Here is a 20,582-nt window from a genome sequence, read left to right on the forward strand (position 1 = left end):
ACAGAAGGTTACAGCACACACTTATAGACAGCCGTGCCTATTATAACGACAATGATTGGTTATATAGGAATGATTATCCGTACATTCACGAATCAATTAGTTTACGTGTCTCGTGTCAGAGTTAAGCATCCAGGAGGGGAAAACAGGGTACCAGTCGCCCAGTGCTGTGCTGCGCAATGAAAAGATCAGTAAATAGGCCATACCCGGGTAACATGTGACCAAGCAATGGTTTGTCTCGCATTACCTTCCAAAAAGTTTTCAACGAATATTTTTTAATCTTTTCTTTTGAATTTCTTTTTATATTTACTTATTCATTTTGTTACACGGTTATCACGACTGATGTAACGCCAGCCCATCCAGGTTAGCAATTAAATCCTAATTATTAATCACATTTTTCTGGCGTCGCCTGGAGATTCCTAAGTGGAATTTTACAGAAAATAACACATTTTCATAACCCTGTTTAACGGCGGGAGTGATGTGAAAGTGTAAAACCGGAACACCTTTGTGTCCAATCCTAATGGTCATATTCCTTCATTCTGTGACTTCCATTCACCCAGCCGGTGGTAACAGCATCATGTCAATGACTTAAGAACGTACAAATCCCGCATCACAGCTCCTCTTATTTTTTCAGGTTTTCAACAATTCATCTCATGAAAGATCCAATCTAAATTTCAAGTAACATCTCTAATGTAAAATTTATGCTGTCAATGAAGATATGAACCAATTCGTGAACACGCCTGTCATGTAAGTGGCAGCCAGTTTGCAACCTGAAACCAGTCTGAGAGAAGGCAGTGTTGTGACCACACAGTGTCTACCTTGCCCAGACAACATTTCTGTCTGGTAGCCTATGATATTACTGTGTGTGACGTTAAAAGCTGGTATTGGTTCCTCGGTGCGTTAGCGTCACTCAACTTTGACAATTATATTACTCACGGAAATAAATGCACCAACGAACAAAATATATAAGTAATTATAAAAAAGCTATGTTCATCTAAATATATTTAAATAAAAGTTGCATTCAAATCTATACGAATGTAACAAGGATGAAGAAGCCCCATCATATCTGTCTTGATGTGTTGTCCCCCTCAAGAATTGATTGTGTAATTATTCGAGATAGCACCACTATCGGAAAATATCAACATAGTCATTAATGCAGAGTAATACTCGCCTTGGCCGGCACGCCTAAATCAACCAGGACCCATTCGCCGGCGGCCTTCCTGCCTGCACACCATGCCCGCCCGTTGGGTTGGTGAAGGCGGGCATATTTGACCTGGCAGCCTGCGTCCCACGTAGACGGGTAAGACGAGGAGGCGGATATTTGCCAGTCCAAGACGTCTCCGGTGGTAAGGCCCAGCGGGTGAGAGCAACCTGTGGTGTGGTTAGGGGGCAGGTGGAACCCGCAGAAAGGAAGCGGGTTAGAACAGAAATGTTCATATATGGCAGTTTTGTGTAAATAAGCGTTTCACTATATATATATATAACATGAAAAATTGTAAATATCCATATCCCACAGCTACCACTACCACTACTTCTACTACTACTGTTACTACTACTACTACTACTACTACTACTACTACTACTACTACTACTACTACTACTACTACTACTATTATTATTATTATTATTATTATTATTATTATTGCTATCATAACCATCATCATCATTATTAAAATCAATATTACTGTACAACATATTTATCATTAGTTTCAGTATTAGTATCCCTATTAGTAACTTAAGCACGCTACACACAATGAGCGTTGCTAGATCATGGAAGAAGCAAATACGATGGGAGATGAGCGCAAAAGGAAATATCTTCACCAACATATTTATCATTAGTTTCAGTATTATTATCCCAATTAGTATCTTAGGCATGCTACACACAATGAGCGTTGCTAGATCATGGAAGAAGCAAATACGATGGGAGATGAGCGCAAAAGAAAATATCTCCACCAAAAAACCCACGAGGCAACGTTTGCAAGGGCACCGTCACAAAGATTTTAACAAGGCATCGAAACACACACACATCATCAACAACACTCCGAACCAGCGGCAACAAACAACACCCGAATCTCATATATAGAGTGGCAGATGAAATAGATTAGAGTGGTAGATGAATAGAATGGACTCAGTACTCATGTTGTTAGTGCTGAGTCTTTAGGGAGCTTTCAAAGATTAGACAAATTTAAAGATGAGGCTGATAGGTGGAAACAGATAAGTATGTTTCATACAGGGACTACCACGTGTAGGCCTGATGGCTTCTTCCAGTTTCCTTTATCTTCTAAGTCCTTAAGTCACAGTGCTGGTGACGAAAAACTGTTTGTTCTTAATATCGTCATTCGGAGAGTAAGCTCGCTACTAACAGTTACTAAAGCTTGCATTTCTTTCCTATCATGAATGGAATGTCAATTCTCTCTCTCTCTCTCTCTCTCTCTCTCTCTCTCTCTCTCTCTCTCTCTCTCTCTCTCTCTCTCTCTCTCTCTCTCTCTCTCTCTCTCTCTCAGGGTGACTACTAATGACGTCAGCAGCGGCACGGGCTTCTTGATACATCAAGATTCTGTTCCAAGACAGGATAATTCAACTTGGGTATGGGAATCTGTCAGTGCCGCAGCCACCTTACTTTGAGTGCGACTTACAGACTAACCTGCTGCTCATCCATCTTTGGACACTGGTACGATACCTTGAGAAACACTCATAATAAAGGGAAACAAAACTAAAAATCAAACATTCACAAGCGATACCTTTTTGTCTGCAAGTTTGTTTCTGGCTTCAAAAGAATCATAATCAGTGGAAACTAGCAAAGAGAACTGCAACTTCTAAAAATAGACAAGTTTTTAGTCTGTTAATCCCAAATACGCACAAATAGAGCACCAGGCACACGGAGGGCTTAAAGATTCTACAGAGATGGAAGTTGTTATTCAATTTGAGTACAGTTTTGTGACCACTGACAATCCTTAAGGACTAAATACTTACAAGATGTTAACAACAGCAACACGAAAATCATCACCTTTATAAAGAGACGGAAGTTCCAACTCCACCACCTACATGACACGACACCTTTCAGAACTAAGTTAGAACTAAGTTACTTCATAAACTAATATTAAAGTTATATTTGGCGCTGGTCAGACCTCATCTATACTACGCTGTGCAGTTCTGGTTCCCATATTACAGGAAGTATATAGGTTTATTAGAATCAGTACAAAGGAGAATGACTAAAAGGATACAGGGGATGAGGAGTATTCCCTACGAAGCGAGATTGAAGTTGTTAAATTTACGTTCTTTAGAGAGACGTATGTTAAGAGGAAACCCGATATAAGTCTTTAAGTGGTATATGGGTTATAACAAGGGGGACGTAAGCAAAATTCTTAGGATCAGTAAGCAGGATAGAACAAGAAATAATGGGTTCAAGTTTGAACATTTAGGTTTAAGAAAGAGATGGGAAGGAATTGGTTTTCAAATAGAGTGGTAGATGAATGGAACGGACTCATTAATCAAGTTGTTAGTGCTGAGTCACTAGGGAGCTTTGAGAGATTAGACAGATTTATGGATGAGGATGATAGGTGGAAATAGGTAGGTATATATATTTCATACAGGGACTGCCACGGGTAGGCCTGAAGGCTTCTTGCAGCTTCCTTTATTTCTTGTTCTTATGTTCTTATGTGTTTGCTGTTGGGAGGTTCCTTGAATAATATTTCCTGCAGGTGATCATGACTGATAAGGACCACACCACAAAACTAGAGCGAGATGGAAAGATCATGTTCATTTTTACGAAATAAATTTCTTACAAGATATAAAGCTCAAAATAAAAATAGATATATCTTATCATCAGACACCATTTACCATAAACCACTAACAAGAATAACTTGAACATTTGCATTGTTCTACAAGCGTATACAGGACCATACTTAACCCTCATAGAGCAGACGTGTGCGAGCAGTAGTGGCATGTGTCTGGCAGGGTGAAAGCAGACCGTCACCTTCCTCAGTATTATGTAGGATTTTTATTTATTTATTTACTTTTTTTATGTTGGAGGGACACTGGCCAAGGGCAACAAAAATTCAATAAAAGAAAAGAAGAGAAACAAAGAAAAGCCCACTGAGATACCAGTCCCAGATAAGGATCCAAAGCGGTAGTCAAAAATTGAAGGATAAGTGTCTTAAAACCTCCCTCTTGAAGGAATTCAAGTCATATGAAGGTGAAAATACAGAAGCAGGTAGGGAGTTCCAGAGTTTATCAGAGAAAGGGATGAATGCCTGAGAATACTGGTCAACTTTTGCATTAGAGAGGTGGACAGAATAGGGGTGAGAGAAAGAGTCTTGTGCAGCGACGCCGCAAGAGGAGGGAGGGGAGGCATGCAGTTAGCAAGATCAGAAGATCAGTTAGCATGAAAATAGCGTTAGAGGATAGCTAGAGATGCAACATTGCGGCGATGAGAGAGAGGATGAAGACAGACAGTTAGAGGAGAGGAGTTGATGAAACGAAAAAACTTTTCATTACTCCCTGTCTAGAAGAGCGGTATGAGTGGAATCCCCCAGACAAGTGAAGCATACTCCATACATGGACGGATAAGGCCCTTGTACAGGGTTAGCAGCTGGTAAGGGGGGGGGGGGTGAGAAAAACTGGCGGAGACGTCTCAGAACATTTAACTTCATAGAAGCTGTTTTAGCTAGATATAAGATGTGAAGTTTCCAGTTTAGATTATAAGTAAAGGACATACCGATGATGTTCAGTGTAGAAGAGGGGGACAGTTGAATGTCATTGAAGAAAAGGGGATAGTTATCTGGAAGGCTGTGTTGAGTTGACAGATGAAGGAATTGAGTTTTTGTGGCTTCCCTGCGTGAAATTTTTACTTCCTGAAGGGTTGAACGTCTCTGAAAAGACGTGGAAAATTATAGGGGGTATCATCAGCGTAGGAGTGGATAGGACAAGAAATTTGGTTTAGAGGGTCATTGATGAATAATAAGAAGAGAGTGGTGACAGGACAGAACCCTAAGGAACATCACTGTTAATAGATTCAGAAGAAGAACAGTGACCGTCTACAACAACAACAGCAAAAACTTTTGCAACAGCAAAAGTTTCACCAAATTCTCTAAAAGAGGATGACCAAGACTCAGTAAGGAAAGCCAGAAGATCACCAGTAAAGTGGCCTTGATGGAACCCATAATGGCGATCAGATAGAAAGTTGTTAAGTGATAGATGTTTAAGAATTTTCCTGTTGAGGATAGATTCAAAAACTTTAGATAGGCAAGAAATTAAAGCAATATGACGGTAGTTTAAGGGATTAGAACGGTCACCCTTTTTAGGAACAGGCTGAATGTAGGCAAACTTCCAGCAAGAAGGAAAGGTAGATGTCCATAAGCCTTCTGAGGGTTAAGGTCAGCGAGGGCATGGAAAACATCATTACGAAGAATTTTAATAGGTAGCATGAAGTAGTCAGAGGGTGGAGGAGAGGGAGGAACAAGGCCTGGATCGTCCAAGATAGAGTTTTTTTTAACAAAGGTCTGTTCGTTTAAGTTGTCTCCGCATAACAAATCACATTCCGAGGCTTACCCGCCCTAACTGTTCTGTTTGTGATAGCAGAGGCGACTCTTTCGGCAAGTCTGAAACACTGGAACATTTTGTAAATGCATCAGAAGTATAATTCAGTCTCTTTCTACTCTTTCATATTAATGTCTGCATGATATTAGACTGCAAGCGATTATAAGAATTAGTCCTGTATAAAATAGCAAGTCATCTGTACTTTCTAATAGATTCTTAATGGCTGCTATATTATAAAAATAGTGGTGTTTAACTTTTATGGATGACACGGCCACAGAAGGTGGTCAGTGTGTTGAGGGCCTCATATTGCCTTTAAATGTTTTTTTTTTTTTTTAATGGAAAGGGGCACCGACCAAGGGCAACAAGATTATATATATATATATATATATATATATATATATATATATATATATATATATATATATATATATATATATATATATATATATATATATATATATATATATATATATAAGGCTCAGTGAGGTGCCGGTCCCCGAACAGTCAAAAGAGACCGTCAAAAAATTAAAGGGTAAGTGTCTTGAAACCTTAACTCTTGGAAAAGTTCAAGTCATAGGAAGGAGAAAATACAGAAGCAGGAAGGGAGTTCCAGAGTTTACCAGAGAAAGGGATGAATGACTGAGAGTACTAATTAACTCTTGCATTAGAGGGGTGGACAGAATAGGGGTGAGAGAAAGAAGAAAGTCTTGTGCAGCGAGGCCGCGGGAGGAGTGGAGACATGCAGTTAGTAAGATCAGAAGATCAGTCAGCATTAAAAAAGCGGTAGATGATAGCAAGAGATACAACATTGCGGCGATGAGAGAGAGGCTGAAGACAGTCAGTTAGAGGAGAGGAAGTTGATAGGACGAAAAAGCTTTTGATTTCAACCAGTCTAAAAGAACGGTATGAGTGAAACCCCCCATATATGTGAAGCATACTCCATACATGGACGTACAGAGTTAGCAGCTTTGGGAAAGGAAGGAAAACTGGCGGAGAAGACTCAGATCACCTAACTTCATAGAAGCTATTTTTAGCTAGAGATGATATGTGAGGTTTCCAGTTTAAATTATAAGTAAAGGATTAACCGAGGGTGTTCAGTGTAGAAGAGGGGGACAGTTGAGTGTCACTGAAAGAGAGGGGATAGTTATGTGGAAGGTTGTGTTGAGTTGATGGATGGAGGAAATTAATTTTTGAGGTATTGAACAATATTAAGTTTGCTCTACCCCAATCAGAAACTTTAGAGATATCAGAAGTCAGGCGTTCTGTGGCTTCCCAGCGTGAACTGTTTATATCCTGAAGAGCTGGACATCTACGAAAAGATGTGGAATAGTGCAGGGTGGTATCATAAGCGTAGGAGTGGAAAGGACAAGAAGTTTGGTTTAGAAGATCATTGATGATTAACAGGAAGAGAGTGGGTGACAGGACAGAACCCTGAGAAACACCACTGTTAACAGATTTATTAGAAGAACAGTGACCGTGTACCACAGCAGCAATAAAACGGTCAGAAAGTAAACTTGAGATGAAGTTACAGAGAGAAGGATAGAAGCCGTAGGAGGGTAGTTTGGAAATGAAAGGTTTGTGTCAGACTCTATCAAAACGTTTTCATATGTCTAAAGCAACAATAAAAGTTTCACGAAAATCCCTAAAAGGGGATGACCAAGACTCAGTAAGGAAAGGCAGAAGATCACCAGTAAAGCGATCTCAACGGAACCCATATGGGCGATCAGGTAGAAAGTTGTGAAGTGATAGATGTTTAAGAATCTTTCTGTTGAAGATAGATTAAAAAAAAAATAGGAAGGCAAGAAATTAAAGCAATAAGGCGGCAATTTGAAGAATTAGAACGATCACCCTCTTGAGGAACAGGCTGAATATAGGCAAATCCCCAGCAAGAAGGAAACTGAAACTGCCTATCTAAAGTTTTTGAATCTATCCCCAACAGGAAGATTCTTAAACATCTATCACTTCAAAACCTTCTATCTGATCGCCAGTATGGGTTCCGTCAAGGCCGCTCTACTGGTGATCTTCTGGCTTTCCTTACTGAGTCTTGGTCATCCTCTTTTAGAGATTTTGGTGAAACTTTTGCTGTTGCCTTGGACATATCAAAAGCTTTCGATAGAGTCTGGCACAAAGCTTTGATTTCCAAACTACCCTCCTACGGTTTCTATCCTTCTCTCTGTAACTTCATCTCAAGTTTCCTTTCTGACCGTTCTATTGCTGCTGTGGTAGACGGTCACTGTTCTCCTCCTAAATCTATTAACAGTGGTGTTCCTCAGCGTTTTGTCCTGTCACCCACTCTCTTCTTATTATTCATTAATGATCTTCTAAACCAAACTTCTTGTCCTATCACTCCTACGCTGACGATACACCCTGCACTTTTCCATGTCTTTTCATAGACGTCCAACCCTTCAGGAGGTAAACATATCACGCAGGGAAGCCACAGAACACTTGACTTCTGATCTTTCTAAAATTTCTGATTGGGCCAGAGTAAACTTGGTATTGTTCAATGCCTCAAAAACTCAATTCCTCCATCTATCAACTCGACACAACCTTCCAGACAACTATCCCCTCTTCTTCAATGACACTCAACTGTCCCTCTCTTCTACACTGAACATCCTCGGTCTGTCCTTTATTTATGATCTGAACTGGAAATTTCATATCTCATCTCTAGCTCAAACAGCTTCTATGAAGTTAGGTGTTCTGAGACGTCTCCGCCGGTTTTTCTCACCCCCGCAGCTGCTAACTCTGTACAAGGGCCTTATCCGTCCATGTATGGAGGGGGTTCCACTCATACTGCTCTTCTAGACAGGGAGGAATCAAAAGTTTTTCGTCTCATCAACTCCTCTCCTCTAACTGACTGTCTTCAGCCTCTCTCTCACCGCCGCAATGTTGCATATCTAGCTGTCTTCTACCGCTATTTTCATGCTAACTGCTCTTCTGATCTTGCTAACTGCATGCCTCCCCTCCTTCCGCGGCCTCGCTGCACAAGACTTTCTTCTTTCTCTCACCCCTATTCTGTCCACCTCTCTAACTCAAGAGTTAACCAGTATTCTCAATCATTCATCCCTTTCTCTGGTAAACTCTGGAACTCCCTGCCCGCTTCTGTATTTCCACTTTCCTATGACTTGAATTCCTTAAAGAGGGAGGTTTCAAGACACTTATTCATCAGTTTTTGACCACTGCTTTGACCCTTTTTTGGGACTGGCATTTCAGTGGGCATATTTTTTTTATTAGATTTTTGTTGCCCTTGGCCAGTGTCCTTCCTACATAAAAAAAAAAAAAGTTGATAGACGGAGTTGGAAGAGTTTGATTATGCAAGATGCAAACACGGAGGCATAGTAATTACACTATTGCACGTCTTCGTGCTCCCCACGACGACGCGCAACCTTTGTAACTAACCATAAGATATCAACTGACTACTACAAGATGAATTGTGGCTCGCCAACAAGCACTCATGTCGCTATAAAAGTACTCTCAGGTCACTTTACTGGGCAACTTAGACATACCAGATCTGCAATAGCCTTCTCATCATTACAATACCTAAATATACTATAAAGTTCATGCATCGTTGAAATTAAATATGAACAAATTGTACTGCGACATTACAATATAGTGATATTTTTTATTTAATTATTTTTATTTATTTATTTATTTATTTATTTTTGTATCGAGGGCCACATTAAACTTTCCTGAGGGCCCGAAGTGGTCTTCAAGCAGTGGGTTGAGTATCCATGGTAAAAAGTAACTAAAAAATGTTCGCACAAAGAATGGTGCATCACCCCACATGAGAAGTACTCCGCATCTGTGGCTGCTTCTTGTTTCTGACGGCTCACTGATTATGTTGGTCTATGGCAAATGTTTCACTAATTCTTGTTCGGTGGTAACGAAAATTATGTTTATAGTGTTGGTTAGGTTTATTATTATCATTATTATTATTATTATTATTATTATTATTATTATTATTATTATTATTATTATCATCATCATTATTATTATTATATTTATATATATATTTTATTTTTTTTCAAGAACTGTCACCACGATTCCCAAAATACCTTTTCTTGCACCAGTGACCGAAGAGAGCCAACAGATCATTGCAACAATTCTTACTTTTGCATGATGCCTCGAAATGGGGAAAAAAAAATGGGAAATAAAAAAAAAAAAGAGGTCTGTGCAATATCTGAACATTCTATCAAGTATTCGCCCAGCAAGTCACGGAAAACTAATGTTCCTGACAAACCAGAATCGATTTTACTTGAGTCAAATGGGGAAGACGATGAGGATGTGGAAGGGAATGAGGATTGTAGTCTTGAATCGTGTATGTCTAATAACCCAAATTTTAACCCAGCCATCTAATTTAAACCAAATCTCATACTTGAAGGTCAACTGCATGATGTTGTCAGGGATTCTGATCTCTCCAAAATAAGGCACACCTGTTAGACTTTTTGATTACAGTAGTTCAATAAACTATTGATTTACTGATCTATTGACTTGCAACAATTCCACCTGTATGGTGGAACCTTTCAGTATTGCTCGTGATCCACGGGACGGGAGGCTCTTCGTAGACTGATGCAAATCAAGTTTTAAAGATGTTGTGCTGCATAATAGGAATATTAAGCCATCATTCACACTGCTTATGCAGCCTATATTAAGGAAATTTATAACATAAACAGTTGTTGGGGTGTAAACTACGACCAACATCGAAGCCACCTCTGTTGTGATTTGGAGGTTGTTGTTCTTATAAAGGAAGTTATGTAGGGGGTTCCCAGATTAGTTAATTAATTAGAAATAGGGAATTCATCTATGCACTGTTAGGTATGGAAAAGGTTGTGTAAGAGGGATTCAAGTCAGGAGCAACAAGATTTCGTGAGAACAAAAAGGGAGTAGATCACAAGGTGATTCAAAATCTGCATGGTATACAATATAGGATTTAGGATCCATATCTTGGAGTTACATCTGGATTACTTTACACAGAACTGTGGAAAAATACGTGATGGATGAGGTCAGCTGTTTCACCACAATGTTTCATCCGTGGGGAAAGGATACTAAGGCAAATAGAGTGCACAAGTGCTGGCTAAACATTGTTAGACATTGTTGAATGCGTCATCTGGTTATTCAACAGCTCTTTTGTACTAGAATGGGAGTCCGGTAACTCTCACTCAGGAATAAGAAACTGGATACTAGATTGTTTCGTCTTAAGAAAACGCGAATCACGAATTCAGAAGGCAGATTGCAATAAATATTTAAAAACTTCATTTAAAAGTACGCCAAATTATCTGTAGCCGCATGTAATTTAGTTCGATTTTGTTTTATGATAACCTTGCTGTTTCAACATTATAGCGTTTCTTATCTCATAGTGTTATTGTACGTCGATGCTAATGATAAAACGTCTTTATCACATATTTTCATGTTTTTATTATCTATTTGTTTATCTCTATCTATGACGCCTCAAACTCCTTCAAGAGACTTCCCTCAATGCAAAGGCCACGGCAGAAAAGTCTCCGCTTTCCCTGTTCTAGCAAAATTAGGAAAAATGCAGATCAAATAATCCCACTAAGCTAATTTCTCCGTAATAAGAACTATATACATAATGGAAGAGGAATAAGAACTGGATGCAGTCTTAGAATCACCATAAAGGATCATTTGAACGTCAATGAAGGAAACATTCGCGAGCACACTGTATGGCGAAGTAGTATCATTATGAACTAACGCTCCCGAAACATTGTAGCCACGTTTGTTCGGTTAAGTTTGATAGATATAAGTAACGAGGAACTTAAAAATGAGTTAATAAAAGAGCATTCAAGAGAGTTTCACTCTTGACTTGCTCAGCTAATGGTGTCATTTGAGAATAAAACTATATAACTATTTTAGCTAAATATATCTAATCTAATTTAATCTAATCCAAAACCAGAAAAAAAAAATGCATTTTTTCTGTCCTTCGTTCGTCTGGTTTGTTCTGACTATTTTTGTCTCCGTTTGAAAAATAAGAATTATTTAAATTAAATCAGTCTGAAAACAGGTAAAGCATCAACACTCACCACCTAAGAGTCAGAATCTGCCAGCATCACTGAAGAACATTAGGTACAACGCGGCACAACAATTAGTGTTGGTAATGTGTGATGTGTATCATTCAATCAACAGAAAGCACTAACGTTAATTACTTCTTATTATCTCTCTCTCTCTCTCCTCTCTCTTTCTCTCTCTCTCTCTCTCTCTCTCTCTCTCTCTCTCTCTCTCTCTCTCTCTCTCTCTCTCTCTCTCTCTCTCTCTGTCTCTCTCTCTCTCTCTTCTGGTAACTTCTGTTCCTCAATGGGATAGAGACTGGATATTTGTCTTGATGTTGCGACCTTCAGGTATAAGTTATTCACAATATACTGGTTTGAAATTATCTGTACAGTTAAATCAATGTGTAATTTAGTCGCAAATGATGGTGTATGACCCGCGACCTGACTACCACCACCCACCACCAGTACATGCAAGTTATCCTTAGCATCTGTCAGCAGCAGCACAATGCACAAGGCGGACTGTAAGATAGATATAAATATTACACTGTGCACTAGGAGGCAGCAGTTTCTCAGACTAAGCTCCTAGGTGCCATGGCTGGAGCGAAGTACACTGCCTGACGCTTAAACCGGTACCATCATCTTCACCACCCTAAGATGACGCACCTCCACAAAGCATCCACCTCGGGGACAACTTCTTCAGTTGCGGAGTTTGTCTTGAAACAAATGGTAGTGTCAACCAAACCACGACTAGTCTCTAAGGATAACAATTTGCTTGATACTCGTACATCTGAAGATAACAGCTACTCGGACGTTCTGCACATGTGGATACCTGTAAACTAAATGGCTGGTGATTCAAGTCTTGTCTGATAACCTAATATATCTTTTCTTCTGATCCCTTTAGTAATCCAATTATAACAAAGTAATTTTTTCTGATCCGAATCTTGACGATTCTTGCAAGGAACGATAACGATAAGAATGATCTTCCCCGAGGCGTAACATGCAACAAGCCTCATCAGGTCATACTGCAGCACCCTCACTCCGGAGGATGATATTGCAGATAATAGTTTGCCTCAGGTTCTGCAGGTGTGGCAATCATTTTTTGTGGGAAATGTATGGTCCCGTTCAGGTCAGCATAAATCTGGTGTAAAGAATCTTGCCGTTGATCAAAAGCGGTTCTTATTCTCCTTTTCCTCCTAACACCTGCCTGGGGTTTAGTGGGTCCTGTTTTATTGAAGCACCACGTAGACATTTATGTGAATGATATTCAGTGTTCAAGGTGCTCTCCGAGGCTTAGTGTTGGTAGCGGGCACCATGACTGGACAACGCTGTCATAAAAGTTTCATGCTTGGTTGCAATTACACGCTTCGTTAAAAATTTTAATCTCAATTCCATAGATGATTACATCATTTGTGTTATTTCCAGAATCATGCACGGAATCACTACATCACCACTGATAAAAACTGGACGGCCACGGCAGAACGGGTATTCAGACCATCGACTTTAAGTAGCAGGTAGTGCATTTCAAAAAAAGAAAGAGAAAAAAAAAAAAAACAGGTGGTCACTCCATCGGACATCAATTTTCCAAGGATACTGAATCCCGATGGGTCATGTAGGAAACTATATTCCATGTTTTCACAAAATAGCAATTGAATTCCATTGCAGTTCAGAACAGCTTCTTCATGGCCATAAATATTTCGCCTTTCAAATTATGAGCAGTTTTGGAGAGCTTGAAGTGCTGAACACAATTATTAATTTATGAGACTCATTTCCATTATATTTCGCTGACAACAGCGTCCTTCTTAACGAAAAATTATTTACAGTACGTGACTTGTTATTACGTTATGCCATTAAGAAAAGGATTGTTATTAATGATTCCTAAAGAAACCACCAACACAGCCTACCCCGCTCACCACCACCACCACCATCACACCACCACCACCACCACCACTACCGCCACCACCATCTCAGCCACCATTAGTACAATCATGTGTGGTGTTAGTCAAGGCCGTGCGTTAGTAAAGACAGCGTCACACAGGACCAGTCAGCCACGCCTCACCTGGCGGACTCGGGTTCTCCAGAGGCGCTTCTGTTATGGTGATCGGAGGAAGGAAATCATCGGCGTCGTCAAGCTGGAGAGGAGAGTCGTCCTGGACGCGGCTGCTATTGTAACTATGCTCTTCCCTCCCAAAGACTTCCACGGACGACACCTCCTCTGCTGCAGTGGGCGGAGACTCACCTTGGCTCTCCGCTGAGGACAGGGCGGCAGTCTGTGGCGGCGGCAGCAGCAGTAGAAGCAGTAGCAGCATCCAAGAACCCAGTGATGCGAGGCCCTGTACCACTCTGAGGGCTCGCCACCATCTCAGCTCCTGCAGGAAAAACAAAGCACGTCAACATCAACTGACTAATGGAAAATTAGGCGGTGATAAGACGATACAGAATACATGGGCTGTTCATTTTGTTTTCTAACGTAGGAAGAAGAAAAAGGTAATCAGTCATTCATGACCTATACCAGCGTGTAGGCAACACATATTGCAACATTGAGAGAAAATAATTTATATCTGCCAAGTCTAATAAATAGCAAAACTGCGGCGGTAGTCACTATATCGATGAGATGGCTTAAAAGAGAGAGAGAGAGAGAGAGAGAGAGAGAGAGAGAGAGAGAGAGAGAGAGAGAGAGAGAGAGAGAGAGAGAGAGAGAGAGAGAGAGAGAGCGTTACAAAGTTATATAGAAAAAACAGGCCACAATAGATCTTGCGGTCCTCATGAAGTGATCTGACCTAAGACTACTAAGGTGATGGTAGAAGAAAAGGACAGGAAAGCAGAAGGCTCTCTCCCCACCCTTCACCCCCTCCGGCATAAGCGGCACAGGAAAACAGGTCGGAAAGAAATACCTTACGGGGTCAGAGGAGGAAAAACCCAAAGGAAATTTTATAGGAAAGAAAGAAAATAGATAAAAATTAGATGCTCCCATTTCCTGAAGGCAAGGAAGTTAATCACTAACAAACAAACGCTGTTAGTCTCGGATTGCAGGCAAAATATTTGTCAAGATGGCGTTTAAAAATCTCTACGGTGATGCATTCTATCACGTCTCGAGGATAGATTTACTACTCGGTGAAAAAATTATTTTTTGATTCATGAGATTTGAAGGATTTCCCAAAAATTTTGCAACCGTTTCCTCGAGTGTAATTTGAAGAGTCTATCGTGAAATATTTACTGCAGTCCATGTAGTCAATGCTTTTGATGATTTTAAACATCTGTATTAAGTCGCCTCTTAGTCTTCTTTGTGTTAATGGGAATAGATTTAGTTCTTTGAGACGCTCTTCGTATGATTTGCTTCTTAGGGTTGGTATCATTTTTGTTACTCTACGCTGAACTCGTTCTAATTTATCAATATCTTTCTGGTAGTAGGGGCACCATCCTTGAACGCAATATTCCAAAAGGGGACGGACTAAAGTGTTATACAAAGTGAGGATTGTATCTGAGATTTACATTCAAAAGATCTGCCGATTATGCCAATAATTTTTTTTCGCTTTCTTTACGATTTCTGAACATTGTTGGCTAGGTGTTAAGCTACCCGATACTATTACTCTTAAATCAATTTCGCTGTCAACACTTTTAAGTTAGGTACCATTTAAAATATACTTTGCTTTTTCGTTTCTAAAACCTATGTGAAGCGCTTTGCACTTATTTGCATTTAAACTCATTTACCAGGTTTGCCCCCCACTCTAACAACTCGTTTAGATTTTTCTGCATTTCTACTACTTGTTAGATAGAGACTAGGGAGTTCGCTATTTTGGTGTCATAAGCAAACTTCGATATTATAATGGTTCACCGTCATGTATGTCGTTAATATAAACAAGGAAGAGAACAGGTCCTAGAATTGATCCCTGTGGCACCCCGCTGGTTACGTTAGTCCACTTGGATGGTTTTCCATTTATTACTACTCTTTGTTTACGGTTGTTTAACCAGTTTTCTACCCATCTCATCACGTCGCCTTGGATACCGTGTGATTTTAGTTTAATCAGTAAACGTTTGTGGGGGACTTTTTCGAAGGCCTTTTGAAGATCAAGATATATTATATCTACCGCTTTACTGTCGTCATACTGGTTCAGAATATCATAGAAGTCTAAGAGGTTCGTCAAACAAGAGCGTTTGTTGCGGAAGCCGTGTTGAGTATTTTTAAATAAGTTGCTTTCTTCTAAGTGTGTGTGTGTGTGTGTGTGTGTGTGTGTGTGTGTGTGTGTGTGTGTGTGTGTGTGTGTGTGTGTGTGTGTGTGTGTGTGTGTGTGTGTGTGTAAGCGTGATCGTCAAACAAAAATAAACATTATAAAATATGATCACCGGCAGTCTGTCAGAGCGGAGGGTCCCTGGCAAACGAATATTAATATTTATCAACGATGCCATTACGTGCAGAACTTGCATTATTTACGAATTTCAATAGAAAGTAAATAAATTAAAGTAGATCAACATATATGCTTATATTAATAGCTTCTAAGGTTCTTTTAAACTTAATGTTGCTGGTAAATGTTAGATCTTAAATATCAGACCAATACAGGAGATATGGTTTTAAAAATTGGTTGTGTTAAACATTGGGCATTGCAGATAGTTATGGTTACCCCTGGTGTTATGTTGGCTACCAATAAATCAAAAAGTTGACTATCAGAATTATTAATGGTTCTAAATATTAAATATAACAAAATGTCAATCGATCAAATAAACTGACACCAAATTACGTATGCTACGAAAAGTTTTTTGATGTAGAATTTTTTTTTTTTTTCAATAAGATATAAATCTAAAAACTTTCTTTTGTTCTATTACTAGAAGTGGATGTCTGTGTGTGTGTGTGTGTGTGTGTGTGTGTGTGTGTGTGTGTGTGTGTGTGTGTGTGTGTGTGTGTGTGTGTGTGCCCGCGCGCGTAGGTGGGTGGTTGGATGATTAAAAAAAAAAAGAAAGTGATTGTGGGACATAGTACTATAACAATGGTGAAGGCTGCAAGGAACACGCATTTTTCCCCTCGTTAATTAGCAATAGCACGACAACTTACATACATCCAAATGAGAGAGAGAGAGAGAGAGAGAGAGAGAGAGAGAGAGAGAGAGAGAGAGAGAGAGAGAGAGACAACAGACTACTATCTCCAGTCACCGAGATATACACTAAACACCAGAAACTTCAATGAAATCAAGAAAAAGAAAATAATAATTTGCCAAACAGTATTGCATAACGAGCACCTGAATGGTGGAGTACCAGAGTGGAACAGCCTCACATTTCCCGGGTTTCACCTCCTCCACCAACTGTCGGCCACCCGCTGTCACATATTCATATAGCCAAACCTGTTCTACCTGTGGACATCCCCAGTAACAACGCCATTGCCACTCCCACCTTTCCGTCTCAAGGTGAATGAAAGTCCACCAGCATGAAAAGATACTCGAGGTAGGTAGTGGTGTGTGTGTGTGTGTGTGTGTGTGTGTGTGTGTGTGTGTGTGTGTGTGTGTGTGTGTGTGTGTGTGTGTGTGTGTGTGTGTGTGTGTGTGTGTGTGTTGTTAAGAATCAATATTTCTGTTAAGATCATTGAACACTGGTTCTCTCAAGTTGTCTTCCCTTGTGAAACTGCTTATTAATTTCTCTCTCTCTCTCTCTCTCTCTCTCTCTCTCTCTCTCTCTCTCTCTCTCTCTCTCTCTCTCTCTGCACCGCCACCAAGTGAATATAAGATTACGTAGATTTACCATCCCCTTTCCCTGCCACTGCATATCATTCTGTGACGCCTGTCTTCCACGAAAGGGCTTAGGTTAGAGAGGCTGTGTACAGTAAAGTGCCTTTCATTCCCTGCCGCCCCTTCTGACCACCGAGGTGAGATGGGTCAGGCTGCCCTTCACTTCCTGACCGCCTGCCAGTTGTTACTTCATTGATGAATTCTTTAAGACTGACATGAGTTGAGTAACGTCCGCGCCAAACACACACACACACACACACTTACATACACACTTTTGTGGAATTCATATGGTAGCTATCACCTTCTACTGTGCACGCACATACGCCTATATGCATAAATACAAGGATTACAGACATTCTCGCATATACGCATGCATACACACACACACACACACACACACCTACACACACACACACACACACACACTCACACACACACACACACACACACACATATATATATATATATATATATATATATATATATATATATATATATATATATATATATATATATATATATATATATATATATATATATATATATATATATATATATATATATATATATATACAAAGCTATGAATCACGTTAGCACAAGGACACCGGTAAGAGGTGCAGGTTAAGTAACATCTAAACCCTTATACAGGACGTACTAGTCATTGGAGTCCCGACGAAATTTGTGTACAGGCGGAGAATTGTGGAGAGCATTTGACGGTCGTCTCTCACAACAACGATGTCAAAGGGACACCTCAGTTCTCCCAACTTTTGCGTCACAGGGCCTCGTCTACGGTCCAAACCCACACACGGCGCACAAACAAGCCTACGATTATAAACCAGGTCCACCAGATCCACTGCTGCCTACTGCACTTTTCTCTGCACTTCTGAATTCCAAACTGCGTGTGGTTCTATTTAGTATAAAGCAAAACTCTATTGAAAAAAAAAACTTTTTAGAGTGATTTTCGTTTAACACTTTTTTTTTTTTCTTTTTTTGTAGCAGGCCCTTTTCTTATAAATCAAGTTATATGTTTTGCAGATTTCTCGCGTAAAACTGACAGACAACCAGACTAAGAGGATCTGCTAATTATGCTAAGATCTTAGTCTACGTGTTGAATCTTCATGGTAGTACTTACCTGCAATAATGTTAAGGTAGTTAACTAAATTATTTAATGACTATCTTTACTCCAACCGGATTGTCTCATTGAAACTGTTCCGAAGATTAGGTTTTGTTCATTTATCCACCCAACTCTTCAGATCCCATTCGCCTCTACTCCTGCATGCTCTACTATTCAGCCTAACATTACCCATCCGCTATTTTCTTGTTTTAATCTTCTGGAATGAAGTACTGTATAAAAAAAAAAGACCCACCCTGCCGTATTTGCTCTTGTAAGAACCTGGAGAATTGCTTAAGCTGGTGGTGCGGCAAGTTTTCCGAATGCAAAAAAGAAACATGAGTCGAGGACTTCGCAGTAGGTACCAAGGTGTGTGCTGTGTCCTATTTAATGTTGAGGCAAGCTGCCGAGAGGAATCACAATGGCGTTATCAAATCAACACTCGCCTGTGTTCGTGTCAAAATACAGAATTTCTCCTTACATTTACAATGTTCAAGAGAGGAGTAATGGGGTGAGAGGCTGTGCGTATAGGACCTGATGTGTTGTGCTTGGTTCTGAATCACTGACAAATCTCATAACATGCATGATTACTTACAGTAAAATAAAATGTTGAGAGGCTGAGTGAACCCAGTAGACTGTTCGAGGATATGATAATGTGTTCAATCTGAAGTAGCTCATAAATCCAAGATTTCCATATTCATTTTATTTTTCCATTGCTAGAGAAGTAAGGTGCTCAGAGAAATCAAGGTGGATATGGGCTGCCAGTTGATGCCGCGTTGTGCACACTCTCGGATCGCTTACAAGACTTATAAATACTTGATTTCTTAGCCTTCTCACTTTTTCCAGTGCTCGAAATGTAGCGTGCTGTGAGATTTAGAGATGGATACAAGATACCAGCATATACATGTACCATTCGGTTCCCGAGAAACCACAGGGCAAGACACTCATAAAGGACGGGATTTCTGATACTTTTTATATTTTTTCCAGTACTTGCGAAATAAGTGCTGAGAGGCTGCCAGGCTCGTACGGGCTATTACTAATAGCTGTTGTGATCAAACTAGACTAGAGAGAGCCACGAAATACGACACATTGAAGATACAAATCTTCTCTTGTTCTTTTTCGTTTTTCCTGTATCCGAAAAGTAAAGTGGTGAGAGGCCGAGAGGCGGACATAGGCTGCTAGCTGCTATCATGCCCTGCTCAGTCCGGAGTAGCCACAGGACAAGGCTATCCATCCCTCACACTATCTTATCAATCGACACGGGGTGGTCGAGTGGATCTGTCCCAAAAAAAGTTTCTGCCATCCTCCTTGTCCTTCTATTTGTCCATATCTCGTCTTGGAGCGCCGGTCACCAAAAGAGCTACGAGTCAACTTTTTCCCTCTTGATCTAACTGATACAGAGACGCCGACGCCACCACTCACTCCAGTCAGGTTGAAAGATATGTGAAGGCGGCTAAGGGAAGAGTTTATATATATATATATATATATATATATATATATATATATATATATATATATATATATATATATATATATATATATATATATATATATATATATATATATATATATATATATATATATATATATATATTCTCTCTCTCTCTCTCTCTCTCTCTCTCTCTCTGTCAAGCATTAAAAAATCAGTGCTGTATGGTGTAAAATTTATACGACATCGTTTAAGGAAGGAAAATATAATGTGTGTGTGTGAAATATAATGTGTAATATAATGTGTGTGTGTGTGTGTGTGTGTGTGTGTGTGTGTGTGTGTGTGTGTGTGTGTGTGTGTGTGTGTGTGTGTGTATGTGTGTGTGTACATATCAAAGGGGGTCATGTTTATAGAGGAAGGAACTGTGACGACCATTACCTGCGATCAGTCACAAACACTTGCAGACTTGGAGTACTAGATCTTAAGTATTAACATATTTCGAACAGCGACGGACCTTTATGTCCTTAGAAGGTGGTTTGGTTCCTCTTAGCTACACACTAACTATGGTACTAAAGAAAACAATTTACACACATGTATGAAAAAAAAATGTATGTATGGGTGCTGCTGTTTGTTGGGGAGGATATAAATCTTTTTCTGTTATGGTAGTGTGTTTTGCTACAGAACAGGTGGAAGCAAAGTGTTGTCTTGCTTTTCTACACGGCAGCAGAAATTAATCAGTGTTTAAACAAGCTGCAACAGGTAATGCATGAATAATGGTAAAGTTGGAGCATACG

The 20,582-nt window shown here is 39.8% G+C and overlaps 1 protein-coding gene across 4 annotated transcripts in view; it reads right to left on the reverse strand.

Annotated features, from left to right (window-relative positions):
- Nucleotides 1–20,582, reverse strand: part of LOC135114285 (lactadherin-like) — a 273,601-nt gene that overhangs the window by 168,073 nt on the left and 84,946 nt on the right. For 3 of the 4 annotated variants that reach the window (XM_064030169.1, XM_064030170.1, XM_064030171.1), the window contains exons 2-3: nucleotides 13,594–13,903; nucleotides 1,169–1,368 (exon numbers count right to left, since the gene is read on the reverse strand). In XM_064030169.1, the coding sequence (XP_063886239.1) occupies nucleotides 1,169–1,368; nucleotides 13,594–13,903 (510 nt within the window). The remainder of the gene's footprint in view (nucleotides 1–1,168; nucleotides 1,369–13,593; nucleotides 13,904–20,582) is intronic. The other variant, XM_064030172.1, reaches the window with a different exon arrangement.

This window comes from Scylla paramamosain, chromosome 27 (assembly GCF_035594125.1).
Source record: "Scylla paramamosain isolate STU-SP2022 chromosome 27, ASM3559412v1, whole genome shotgun sequence".
Lineage (NCBI taxonomy): Eukaryota > Metazoa > Arthropoda > Malacostraca > Decapoda > Portunidae > Scylla > Scylla paramamosain.